Source organism: Ascaphus truei, chromosome 15, assembly GCF_040206685.1.
Source record: "Ascaphus truei isolate aAscTru1 chromosome 15, aAscTru1.hap1, whole genome shotgun sequence".
NCBI classification, from domain to species: Eukaryota; Metazoa; Chordata; class Amphibia; order Anura; family Ascaphidae; genus Ascaphus; species Ascaphus truei.
The window spans coordinates 8747409-8760363 of NC_134497.1; the positions used below are offsets into that span (position 1 = coordinate 8747409).

A 12955-nucleotide genomic window follows, 5' to 3' on the forward strand; every position below is an offset into this window, starting at 1 on the left:
GAACCTGCCAGGGCTTCCCAGGACCTGCGCTTCTCTGACATCACACACAGCAGTGTCACTGTGCACTGGGACGGGACATCACCCGATGGCAGCTCACGACATGTCACCTACGCAGCTCACGGGAGCAGCATGAGCAGTGGCAAGGTTTGTGTGCAGAACATCAGCTGTGTCACTCTGAGGTCCCCCTCACACCCTGCCCGGCCCTGAACATGTGCGACTGTCACAGCCGGAGATATTGTCAGCTTCGTGCAAACGACAGTGTGACACGGTAGACAATTCTTAGCACTTTGAGATGTAACAATAATACTGGGAATTTGTGACATCGAATCCTTAGGTTGATAGACCCAGAGGTGAAAGTGATGGTAGGGGTGAATATGGCTACTGCTAATACAGGTCAAGCCTGCCATTGCCCCTACTTGTTAATAATACAGTGTATTATGTTCGGTTATACATATATGTATATCTGTACTGTAAACCTGGTTCCAGCAACTCAGGGACCAGGGGTTAATGTGGTTGCAAGAGAAATGTTGCAAAATGATCTGTGACCTGTCCCTGTAACAGGTTATACGTTTCTCTTTTTAATGTTACGTTTCTATCCACCAATCAGGGACCTGGGCACGTAGACAGCACCTGGCCCTGAATGTTTCTAAGTGGTGGGTTAAGGGTATAAAAAGGTGGGGAGGGAGACCCCTTGCTAGCTGAAGCTCCAGTTCTGGGGGTGATTGCCAGCTGCACATACAGAGCTCCAGTGCTGGTCCCAGGGCTGAAAACCAGTCTCTGTAGGCACTGTGCAAGAAGAAGGAAGATAACAGGGGAAATCTCTGCAAGTGGATCCCTGCAACTAGGACTGCAGGGTATCCCCAGTTTTTCCCAGTTGTGAGTATGTGTTGTCTGTTTATTTGTACAGTTGTGGATACTGATTTCCAATAAATTAATTTGATAAACCCTTGTGTTTCTGTCTGGCGATATTGATCCCTGGTATTAGTTCTGGTCTCTCGTGATAGTGGCACGATGCATAATCTGATTCATCATGCTCCAGAGGTGACAGGCTTGGTGTCCCTAAACCAAATAGTTCAATGGGTACGATAACATTTTATCCTGAGCTCCAGTAAAGCTGGACGTGCAAGTCTGTGCCCCATCGCACTGCTCCTCTGAGCTGTTTATTTATTTATAAAATGTTTTACCAGGAAGTATTACATTGAGAATTGCCTCTTGTTTTCAAGTATGTCCTGGGCACAGAGTTATGGTTACAAATACATAGTTACATAAATGAACAGGGTATGCATTATAAACAAGACATTGCATGCACAGTTAGAGACAATATACTGTATATTATAGGAGTATGTACAGTAACAGTTACAGACCAGATTAAAATGTGAGACAGCTTTAGTTTTTAAAGAACTTAGACGACTGGTGGCGGCCGTGAGAGTCTCCGGTAGATTGTTCCAGTTTTGGGGTGCACGGTAAGAGAAGGAGGAGCGGCCGGATACTTTGCTGAACCGTGGGACTATGAACAGTCTTTTGGAGTCTGATCTTAGATGATAAGTGCTGCATGTGGTAGGGGTGAGGAGCTTGTTCAGATAGACGGGTAGCTGGCCCAGAAAGTATTTGAAGGCAAGACAGGAAAGGTGAACTTTGCGCCTAGACTCTAGTGATGACCAATCTAGTTCTTTGAGCATTTCTCAGTGATGTGTGTTGTAGTTGCATTGGAGAACAAAATGGCATATTGAGTTGTAGATGGTATCATGTTTGCCAAGGTGGGTTTGGAGTGCTGAGCCGTATACTATGTCCCAGAGGTGCTGGGTCTGAGGGAGGAACACATTAGTCCTGAAACGTTACCTTTATTAGCTCTGATGCTGTGAATACTTTATTGAAGATTTTTCAAACTCAAAACAAGTCTCCTGTGTGCTCCTTCTTCTCGTCTATTTTGTGCCTATGTTAGAATAGTCGATAATTGGCATTAGCATTTGCTGTGCGATACGCTTTCTGACCAGCAGACTTAGGGAGGATTTGTTCCTGAAAAGTACACCTAGTTTGGCATAGGTTTTGGATGTCAGGGTATCAATGTGCATCCCGAATGTTAAGAGGGAGTCAAATCATATGCCCAAGTATTTAAAACTAGTAACAGGGGCTAGACTGGTATTAGCGTTTGTTCTGATTTTGAGCTCAGTCATTGGAACCTTTAAAAATGTAGCTTTGGTCCCAAATACCACTGTTACAGTCTTGTCAGTGTTTAAAAACAGTTTGTTTTGGGAAATCCAATTTTCAAGTCTCAAAAAAGTCAGATTGAAGTGCGTGTTCAAGGTCGGAGACGCTAGGGCTGTGTGCATATAAGATTGTGTCATCTGCCTACATGTGTATTGAGGCTTCCTTACAAGCTGTAGGAAGATCATTGATGAACACTGAGAAGAGTAGGGGCCCCAGAACAGAGCCTTGTGGGACACCACAGGTGATATCCAGGGGGTTGGAGTTAGAGCCTGAGATGGACACATGTTGGGATCTTCCTGATAGGTAGGAATTAAACCAGTTTAAAGCATGCTTCCCTATTCCAGAGCTCTGGAGTTTGTTAAGCAGGATAGCATGATCAACAGTATCAAAAGCCTTTGCAAAATTTAGGAATATTGCACCAGTGAGTTGTCCCTGTTCCATTCCACACTGGATCTCGTTGCAAACTTTTAGCAGGGTAGTTACGGTGGAGTGTTTGGGACAAAAGCCAGATTGGAATTGGCTAGGGAAATTTGTCTTGGTATAGTAATTGCTTAATTGGGAGTGGACACATTTTTCCATGACTTTGGATAGAATTGGGAGAAGAGAGATGGGCCTGTAGCTTGAGACAGTGTTTTTGTCCCCACTTTTGAAGATTGGGACAACTCTGGCAGTTTTCCAGGTCTTAGGGATATGGCCTGCAGACAGAATAGCTCTAGACATGACAGTCTTCAGCTGGTTGGATACTTGTCACCTTTTTTGTGCCATGATATTACCTCACCTTGTGATATGTGCACCTACTATGTCTGTCCCCTGCAGGCAGAAGTCCCTGGGGACACGTCATCTGTGACTCTGAAACCACTGAGCTCCCAGACTCTGTATTCAGTCACTGTGAGCTCCATACACAGAGGACCAAAGGCAGACGCTCTTATGACTGGGAACATTACAACATGTAAGTGACCTGAAGGAAGAGCCACCTGGAGAGGGATATTAACATGTCGTGGCACTGTAGTCCTAGAGGTCCTGTAGTGATGAAGTGCTGTTGGCTGGCAGATCATGCCATTCTCCTCGCTCATGCTGAAGTTATTTAACTTTGAGAGTCTTTGCTGCCTTATGTTTCCGCGCAGGGAAATTCTCAGGCTTCAAACACGCCCGTCAGTTAGTGTTAATTACAGAGTCGCAGAATGTCACTTCTTAATGGCAGGTCCATTGGGTACAGCGGATAACAAGACTTGTCACCTAGCAAGGACACGGACATATGTGTTTGTTTGCGTGTGCTTATGTGGTTTGTGTGTGTGCTTATGTGGTGTGTGTGTGTATTTGTATGTGTGTGCTAATGTGGTGAGTGTTTGTGTTTATTTGTGTGTGCTTATGTGGTGTGTATTTGTGTTTATTTTGTGTGTCTGCTTATGCAGTGTGTTTGTGTTTATTTGTGTGTGTTTGTGTGTCTGCTTATGTGGTGTTTATTTGTGTTAATGTACTGTATGTGTCTGTGTGTGGTTATGTGATGTGTTGTTGTGTTTATTTGTGTGTGTGACTGTGTGTGCTTATGTGGTGTGTGTTTGTGTTTTTATGTGTACTTATGTGATGTTAATGTGTGAGTGCTTATGCAGTGTGTTTGTGTTTATTTGTGTGTGTTTGTATGTCTGCTTATGTGGTGTGTGTTTTTGTTAATGTACTGTATGTGTCTGCTTATGTGGTTACGTGATGTGTTGTGTTTATTTGTATGTGAGTGTGTGTTTGTGTTTTTATGTGTACTTATGTGATGCTTATGTGGTGTGTGCGTATGTGAGTGTGTCTGTATATCAGATGCAGATTAGGATTATTTGCAATTAGAGGATGCATGTGCAGTATAAATGCTACTTTGTCTGTTTGTAGGGTCTCTTTCAATCTGATTCTCTTCATTGTGGAAATGGGTATTTGTAACCCAAAAATCCCTTCTCTGCTTTGCAGTGAAGGTCCCCTCCCCGACCGGTCTGAAAGTGACAAGTCTCTCTGGTGACAGCGCCAGTGTCACATGGGACCTGGGAGCAGCTGATGTCACCTCTTATCTGATCAAGTGGATTCCTCTCAGTGGGGGAAAACTCAGCCAGGTACCATTATTATTTAGGGCCAGTGGCTGTTGTCCCTTAGAAAGTAGCGTTGATAATTCCCAACCCCCACTCAGCCTGAAAAACAAATCCAGACCTCTAAGGACCTGATCCAATATTGACCTTGTTTTCTGAAAGTTTATTTGTGAATAAGAGAGAAGGTTCCATCACACGTTCTGCACGGGTTTGGGTTGTACCTGTGAACGTCCCAACCTCACCATCCTGCACTGGTTGTAGTTGCTTCATTACAAATCGGATCCCAAGAGTGACTCTCTAACAAGTCGAACAAAAAGAAAAGTCCCACTAACTTAGGCACAAATAGGAATACAGCATCCCAGTGAGGAATCAGTCCTTCGGCAATCTGGTCATTGGAAGAGTGTCCTCTTGTTCAGTGTTAGGGGGAGGTGTCCCTGAGGTCAGACAGGTGAACTCTTCTCTCACCTGTCCTTTGGTTTCCTCCGGCAGCTCTCGGTCCCGGGGGGGGAGCACATGGCTCTGATGTTTGGGATGGTTCCCAGCACGGAGTATCAGGTGTCTATCTCTGCACGGTTTGAGGATGGAGCTCAGAGTGATGCCTCCTCGGTGAGGTACAGCACAGGTGAGGAAGCATGGGTCAGACGAGGGAGAGAGGGGAGAGGAAGCATGGAGAGGGGGAGGAGAGGCAGGAGAGAGGCAGGGGGAGGGGAGGAGAGAGGAGATAGTGCATAGAGAGGAAGAGGAGAGGCACAGAGAGGGGAGAGGGCAGGAATGAGGGGTGGAAGAGAGGGGAGAGATAGGCAAAAATACTCAGAGAGAGAAGGATGGAGCAATAAAAGCGTTCAGAAAAACATGGAGAGGGAAGAGAAATAGAGAGGGAGAGGAAGAGGCAAGTGACAGATGAGGGAGGAATGAGAGTAAATAAATATTATTATTTATTTTGTTTAGGTACAGTATATGTTTGTATCAGTAATAATAACATATTTAGATTATTCTGATAATAGTGAAGCATTATGCTGCAGGCTCCTCGGCAGTTAACACGGATTATGTATTACTTCTCTTCGGCACAGATGCCCCCCATATGAAGGTGCCCGCGGCACGTGGGGGCTTTATACCAAGCAGGACAGAGGGTGAGTCAGTAATATGAAGCTGTGATAAGCTCAGTATAAGGTGCCCCCTATCTCATGTGTGTATATGACCTAAGCCTGCTAAGGGTTCTATGCATCAATCCAATTTTAGAGCAAAGCCGGTGCATTTTCACCCTGCACCTATGTATCGCACATTTTTCTCTAGTTTTGCCATGTCTGTCCCAGCTTGCACCTTGGGGAGAGTCAGTAGGAGGAGTTGGGGGGAGTTACATAGCGCACAGATTATAATGAGATGTATCACATGCTGCGTCTCTGCCCCAGCTTGCACCTTGGGGAGAGTCAGTAGCAGGAGTTGGGGGAGTTACATGGGGCACAGATTATAATGAGATGTATCACATTCTGTGTCTCTGCCCCAGCATGCACCTTCGGGAGAGTCAGTAGCAGGAGTTGGGGGAGTTACATGGGGCACAGATTATAATGAGATGTATCACATTCTGCGTCTCTGTGTCCCAGCTTGCACCTTCGGGAGAGTCAGTAGTAGGAGGAGTTGGGGGGAGTTACATGGTGCACAGATTATAATGAGATGTATCACATTCTGCGTCTCTGCCCCAGCATGCACCTTGGGGAGAGTCAGTAGGAGGAGTTGGGGGAAGTTACATGGTGCACAGGTTATAATGAGATGTATCACATGCTGCGTCTCTGCCCCAGCTTGCACCTTGGGGAGAGTCAGTAGGGGGAGTTGGGGGGAGTTACATGGTGCACAGATTATAATGAGATATATCACATTCTGTGTCTCCTCCCCAGCTTGCACCTTGGGGAAAGTCAGTAGGCGTTAGGGAGGAGTTACATGGTGCACAGATTATAATGAGATGTATCACATTCTGCGTCTCTGCCCCAGCATGCACCTTGGGGAAAGTCAGTAGGAGTTAGGGAGGAGTTACATGGTGCACAGATTATAATGAGATGTATCACATTCTGTGTCTCTGTCCTAGCTTGCACCTTGGGGAGAGTCAGTAGTGGGAGTTAGGGGGGAGTTACATGGTGCACAGATTATAATGAGATGTATCACATTCTGCGTCTCTGCCCCAGCATGCACCTTGGGGAAAGTCAGTAGGAGTTAGGGAGGAGCTACATGGTGCACAGATTATAATGAGATGTATCACATTCTGCGTCTCTGCCCCAGCATGCACCTTGGGGAGAGTCAGTAGGAGGAGTTGGGGGGAGTTACATGGTGCACAGATTATAATGAGATGTATCACATTCTGCATCTCTGCCCCAGCCTGCACCTTGGGGAGAGTCAGTAGGAGGAGTTGGGGAGGAGTTACATGGGGCACAGATTATAATGGGATGTATCACATTCTGCGTCTCTGCCCCAGCTTGTACCTTGGGGAGAGTCAGTAGGGGGAGTTGGGGGGGAGTTACATGGTGCACAGATTATAATGAGATGTATCACATTCTGCGTCTCTGCCCCAGCATGCACCTTGGGGAGAGTCAGTAGGAGGAGTTGGGGGGAGTTACATGGGGCACAGATTATAATGAGATGTATCACATTCTGCGTCTCTGTCCCAGCTTGCACCTTGGGGAGAGTCAGTAGGGGGAGTTGGGGGGGAGTTACATGGGGCACAGATTATAATGAGATGTATCACATTCTGCGTCCCTGCCCCAGCGTGCACCTTGGGGAGAGTCAGTAGGAGGAGTTGGGGGGAGTTACATGGTGCACATGTTATAATGAGATGTATCACATTCTGCGTCTCTGCCCCAGCTTGCACCTTGGGGAGAGTCAGTATGAGGAGTTGGGGGGAGTTACATGGGGCACAGATTATAATGAGATTTATCATATTCTGCGTCTCTGCCCCAGCTTGCACCTTGGGGATAGTCAGTAGGAGGAGTTGGGGGGGAGTTACATGGTGCACAGATTATAATGAGATGTATCACATTCTGCGTCTCTGCCCCAGCTTGCACCTTGGGGAGAGTCAGTAGGAGGAGTTGGGGGGGAGTTACATGGTGCACAGATTATAATGAGATGTATCACATTCTGCGTCTCTGCCCCAGCTTGCACCTTGGGGAGAGTCAGTAGGAGGAGTTGGGAGGAGTTACATGGTGCACAGATTATAATGAGATGTATCACATTCTGCGTCTCTGCCCCAGCTTGCACCTTGGGGAGAGTCAGTAGGAGGAGTTGGGGAGGAGTTAAATGGTGCACAGATTATAATGAGATGTATCACATTCTGCGTCCCTGCCCCAGCTTGCACCTTGGGGAGAGTCAGTAGGAGGAGTTGGGGAGGAGTTACATGGTGCACAGATTATAATGAGATGTATCACATTCTGCGTCTCTGCCCCAGCTTGCACCTTGGGGAGAGTCAGTAGGAGGAGTTGGGGGGAGTTATATGGGGCACAGATTATAATGGGATGTATCACATTCTGCGTCTCTGTCCCAGCTTGCACCTTGGGGAGAGTCAGTAGGAGGAGTTGGGGGGAGTTACATGGTGCACAGATTATAATGAGATATATCACATGCAGTGTGATGTATACTGTAACATGCAGATCACTTTTGTAGCTCACTATAATTTTCCTTCTGAACATTATATTCAGAGTGACCTGTGCTGGCTCCCCCACATTGCTCCCTTGTGTTTTGCAGAAAGCTGTCCTCTGATTGAGCCCAGCGAGGGAGCAGACTCTGTTCGGGGTAAGGAATCCGTGAGCCTGAGACCAGGACCTCCCATCTCTTGGGGATTGTGTGGGAATGACACCCCCCGCAGACAGGAGGAAGCCAGCGATGGCAGCTGAGCTGTAACCAAGTCCCAGCACCAGAGAGATCCCTTTAATCATTACTTTCTCTGCAGTCTGGGAATCTCCCAGAGAGTGGTACAATCGTCATTAAACGAGGCAAAATGTGCAGCGAAAACCACACCATGTGACAAAAGCCATCATCAAATCTGCAGATTTTATGGGCGTTTCATTGGGGCGAGATATTCGCCTCTGGTCATTTTAGCGTGAAAAACCAACATTTCGGAAAGTTGTTTATTTTTTAAAAAGATTGGCAGTTTTGTAAAGCTGTTTAAACGTTTGAGCCACATCTCGACCAGGTGACATTAAATAAAGACTATTCTCGTTATACACGGAGAGACACATCTCTCCGTTCCTTTGTTCTAAGAAGGTTTATGTCTTATTAATGAGAAAAGAACGGCTAGACGTGTCTTTTTTTTGTTTTTTTTTTAACGCAAATCTGTTTTCTTTAGAAATGAGGTGAAGTTGTAAGTTTGCTAATAAAGAAATAGCAGTGCCGAGTATCACCTCCTGTCATCACACCGGTCGCCGGTGAAAGGGTTAATCTCGGAGGAACGCCAAAACGTGCGCATTCGTTGTAGTTAATAGCACCCGTTATAAAATCTGTGGGCAGCGATCACCCCAAAACATGCAGTGACCCCCGACTGCAGTGTGAGAGGCTTCGGGGGGCCTTGAAAGGTTTGTTTAAAGGCTGCTTCGATATAACAGAAGGATGTTTGAGCCTCTTAAGTGGGATCAGATGTGAGGAGGATAATAAAGCAACTTTCTCATTTGTTTGAATTTGTCATTGAATAGGTTTCCTTTCAACATCAAAGAATTCCCATGATGCTTTGGTCCGATGGCTCTGTGCATCTTGCACTGGGGAGTAATTAAGGCCCTCTCCTCGTTTGACTTTGAAGGAAGCTTTGTTCGTTAAATAAGAGCAGGGACGTACTGATAGGAATGAACATGAGATTGTGCGGTGTGTGCATGTGCAGAGCATCTCATCTGTGAGTGTACAGAGCAAGACATCTGTGTTCAGAGCACCCCATCCCTTCACATGCTTGCAGAGCACTGCATTTCTCCATGTTGCTGCAGAGCACTGCATTTCTATACGTTGCTGCAGAGCACTGCATCTCTTTAAGTGACAGTGGAGCTCTGTATGTCTCTCCTGCAGCGCAGTGCATTGCTATTTGTTCCTGCAGGGCATTGTGCCTCTCCTGCAGAGCACTGCATCGCAATTTGTTCCTGCAGAGCACTGTGTCCCCCCTGCAGAGCACTGCATCGCTATATGTTCCTGCAGAGCAGTCTCTTCTGCAGAGCACTGCATCGCTATATGTTCATGCAGAGCACTGTGTCTATCCTACAGAGCACTGCATCTCTGTATATACAGTAGCTCATCACATGTCTGTACAGATCACTGCCCCTCTGTGTGAATTTGCAGGTCAGTGCATCTCTGTATAAGTACACAGAACATTGAGGAGTGTGCAGGATTATGTATGTGTGTGTGCAGAGCAGTGTGTTTCTGTACACAGAAATCTGTGTGTGTGTGCAGAGCAGCGCGTTTCTGTACACAGAGATCAGTATGTGTGTGCAGAGCAGCGCGTTTCTGTACACAGAGATCTGTGTGTGTGTGTGTGTGCAGAGCAGTGCGTTTCTGTACACAGAGATCTGTGTGTGTGTGCAGAGCAGCGCGTTTCTGTACACAGAGATCAGTATGTGTGTGCAGAGCAGCGCGTTTCTGTACACAGAGATCTGTGTGTGTGTGTGTGTGCAGAGCAGTGCGTTTCTGTACACAGAGATCTGTGTGTGTGTGCAGAGCAGCGCGTTTCTGTACACAGAGATCTGTGTGTGTGTGCAGAGCAGCGCGTTTCTGTACACAGAGATCTGTGTGTGTGTGTGTGTGCAGAGCAGTGCGTTTCTGTACACAGAGATCTGTGTGTGTGTGCAGAGCAGTGCGTTTCTGTACACAGAGATCTGTGTGTGTGTGCAGAGCAGCGCGTTTCTGTACACAGAGATCTGTGTGTGTGTGCAGAGCAGCGCGTTTCTGTACACAGAGATCTGTGTGTGTGTGCAGAGCAGCGCGTTTCTGTACACAGAGATCTGTGTGTGTGTGCAGAGCAGCGCGTTTCTGTACACGGAGATCAGTATGTGTGTGTGCAGAGCAGCGCGTTTCTGTACACAGAGATCTGTGTGTGTGTGCAGAGCAGCGCGTTTCTGTACACAGAGATCTGTGTGTGTGTGCAGAGCAGCGCGTTTCTGTACACAGAGATCTGTGTGTGTGTGCAGAGCAGCGCGTTTCTGTACACAGAGATCTGTGTGTGTGTGCAGAGCAGCGCGTTTCTGTACACGGAGATCAGTATGTGTGTGTGCAGAGCAGCGCGTTTCTGTACACAGAGATCTGTGTGTGTGTGCAGAGCAGCGCGTTTCTGTACACAGATCTGTGTGTGTGTGCAGAGCAGTGCGTTTCTGTACACAGAGATCTGTGTGTGTGTGCAGAGCAGCGCGTTTCTGTACACAGATCTGTGTGTGTGTGCAGAGCAGCGCGTTTCTGTACACAGATCTGTGTGTGTGTGCAGAGCAGTGCGTTTCTGTACACAGAGATCAGTATGTGTGTGTGCAGAGCAGTGCGTTTCTGTACACAGAGATCAGTATGTGTGTGTGCAGAGCAGTGCGTTTCTGTACACAGAGATCAGTATGTGTGTGTGCAGAGCAGTGCGTTTCTGTACACAGAGATCAGTGTGTGTGTGCAGAGCAGCGCGTTTCTGTACACAGAGATCAGTATGTGTGTGCAGAGCAGCGCGTTTCTGTACACAGAGATCTGTGTGTGTGTGCAGAGCAGCGCGTTTCTGTACACAGAGATCTGTGTGTGTGTGCAGAGCAGTGCGTTTCTTTGTCGGTGCAGAATTTGAAAGGAAAAATCATTGTTATAATCTCCTTTACTGTTGACCACTGGTAGCCATAGTGCAGTGCAGGAGTTGGGCTACCATCACATAACCCTTCCCCTGTGACCAACCTGAATGTACTTTCTCCCCCCACCTGCTAGGCTTTGACATGATGACAGCTTTTGGCCTGGTTGGGAGACAGTACGCTTCCATTAGTGGAGTGTCCATCGATGCCTTTGTCCTGGGAGGCTCCCGTATTTATACAATCTCTGAAGATGCTCAACTGACCATCTGGACCAGGTAGGATGCTCAGCGAGTGGGCCAGGGGACCACACCCAATGCTTACTGCTCTTGGCTGCTTTTCATAGAGGGAGGGATATATATATATATATATATATATATATATATATATATATATATATATATATAATCTCTGATATTTAATACAACTGCTGTGTGTACATATTTGTTCAATTCTTCTCTTTTATTTAATTATAATCTCTTTTTTCCCCGTATTTATCTCTTAAACCTCTGATTCCTCTTTCATTTCGATCCCATTCTTGTCTATCTTTTATTATATTTCTCCACAGCGCCCCCTCTCTTCACCCTTTCTCACTGTATCTGTGTCTCATTCTGCCTGTCTCTATTTCTTCCACACAGAACCCCTCATTACTCTCTCTCTAGGTCCCCCTCCCTCCTCCTCTTTTCTCTCTCTCTGTCTTTCTGTCTCTCTCTTTCTCTGCCTGTCTCTCTGTCTCTCTCGCTCACTCTCTTTCGCGCTCTTTTTCTCTCTCTCTCTCTTTCTCTCGCTATCTTTGTCTCTGTCTTTTGCTCTCTCTCTGTCTTTCGCTCTGTTTTTTCTCTCTCTCTGTCTGTGTCTCTCTCCCTGTCTGTCTGTGTCTCTCTCTCTCTCTCCATTTCCAGCTTGCTGCATTTCACTTTTCATCTGCTTCGAAATAGGAGAAAGTCTCATTTTCTCTGCCTGGCCGAGACCTTTTTCTCCTGGATAGGAAGTTAATTGGAAGCGTGGGATGTGAGGGAGTCTTAGGGAGGGGAGAGAGGGGCTGCTCCTTTCATGTCACACACAGCCTCTGAGTCCTTAATCTGTCCTTTTTATCCCATACAGCGCAGATAATATTAATCTCCTTTATAGCAGCAAAGCTGCTAAACCCGCAGCTTGAGTATCCAAAGCCCGAGACGCTCTGTTCCCTTCAGGGACATCTGACCTGTTCTGCATGCTGACCCATTACCTATATTTAAGTCTTGGGGCACCTCAGGAGGGAGTTACCTTTGAGAAATTATCTAACACTATGCAAAACCTTAAAGTATCCCATTATCCCCATGCGTTATCACTACCACGCTGTACTATACCTCATCCCCACTGCAAGCACATCCAACACAAGTCAGGCCAGCATGGAAGACCCACCATGACTCCAGGTGTGAAACATCTGCATACATTTTATTGAGGGACTTCACGCCCCTTTGCTCCAAAGCACAAGTGGATATAATTTAGTTCTTGTCATTGTTCTATACATAAAACTATATCTGTGAATATAGTACGGGTATCATCCCAATTCGAATTTCTCCAAGGCTGAACTTGGTGGACACGCATCTTTTTTTCAACTTATGTAACAAATAATGCTGCATTTCCATTGGCGGCTTGGTATCCAGATGCCTGCTGGTTATTGTGTTGTTCTCGGTGCACTAAGGCAGGTTTCCCCCTCTCCCTGTTTGTCTCTCCCAGGGAAGTCCATCCTAATGGGATCCCCGCCCAGCACACGCTCAGCTTCCTCCTCCGCCTGCCCGCACACTCTGCCCGGGAGCCCTTTGCCGTCTGGCAGCTGGTGGATGAGGATTTCCAGCCACTGTTGGGGATGATTCTGGACCGTAAGATTTCAAGTGTAGAGGTGTTCAGAGCTAAGATAGGTCAGGGTGACCTCAGGGT

The 12955-nt window shown here is 46.8% G+C and overlaps 1 protein-coding gene across 7 annotated transcripts in view; it reads left to right on the forward strand.

Annotated features, from left to right (window-relative positions):
• Nucleotides 1-12955, forward strand: part of COL20A1 (collagen type XX alpha 1 chain) — a 54488-nt gene that overhangs the window by 17930 nt on the left and 23603 nt on the right. For all 7 annotated transcript variants that reach the window (XM_075571491.1, XM_075571492.1, XM_075571489.1 and 4 more), the window contains 8 exons: nt 2-144; nt 3025-3157; nt 4159-4298; nt 4761-4893; nt 5342-5401; nt 7998-8045; nt 11172-11310; nt 12755-12897. In XM_075571491.1, the coding sequence (XP_075427606.1) occupies nt 2-144; nt 3025-3157; nt 4159-4298; nt 4761-4893; nt 5342-5401; nt 7998-8045; nt 11172-11310; nt 12755-12897 (939 nt within the window). The remainder of the gene's footprint in view (nt 1; nt 145-3024; nt 3158-4158; nt 4299-4760; nt 4894-5341; nt 5402-7997; nt 8046-11171; nt 11311-12754; nt 12898-12955) is intronic.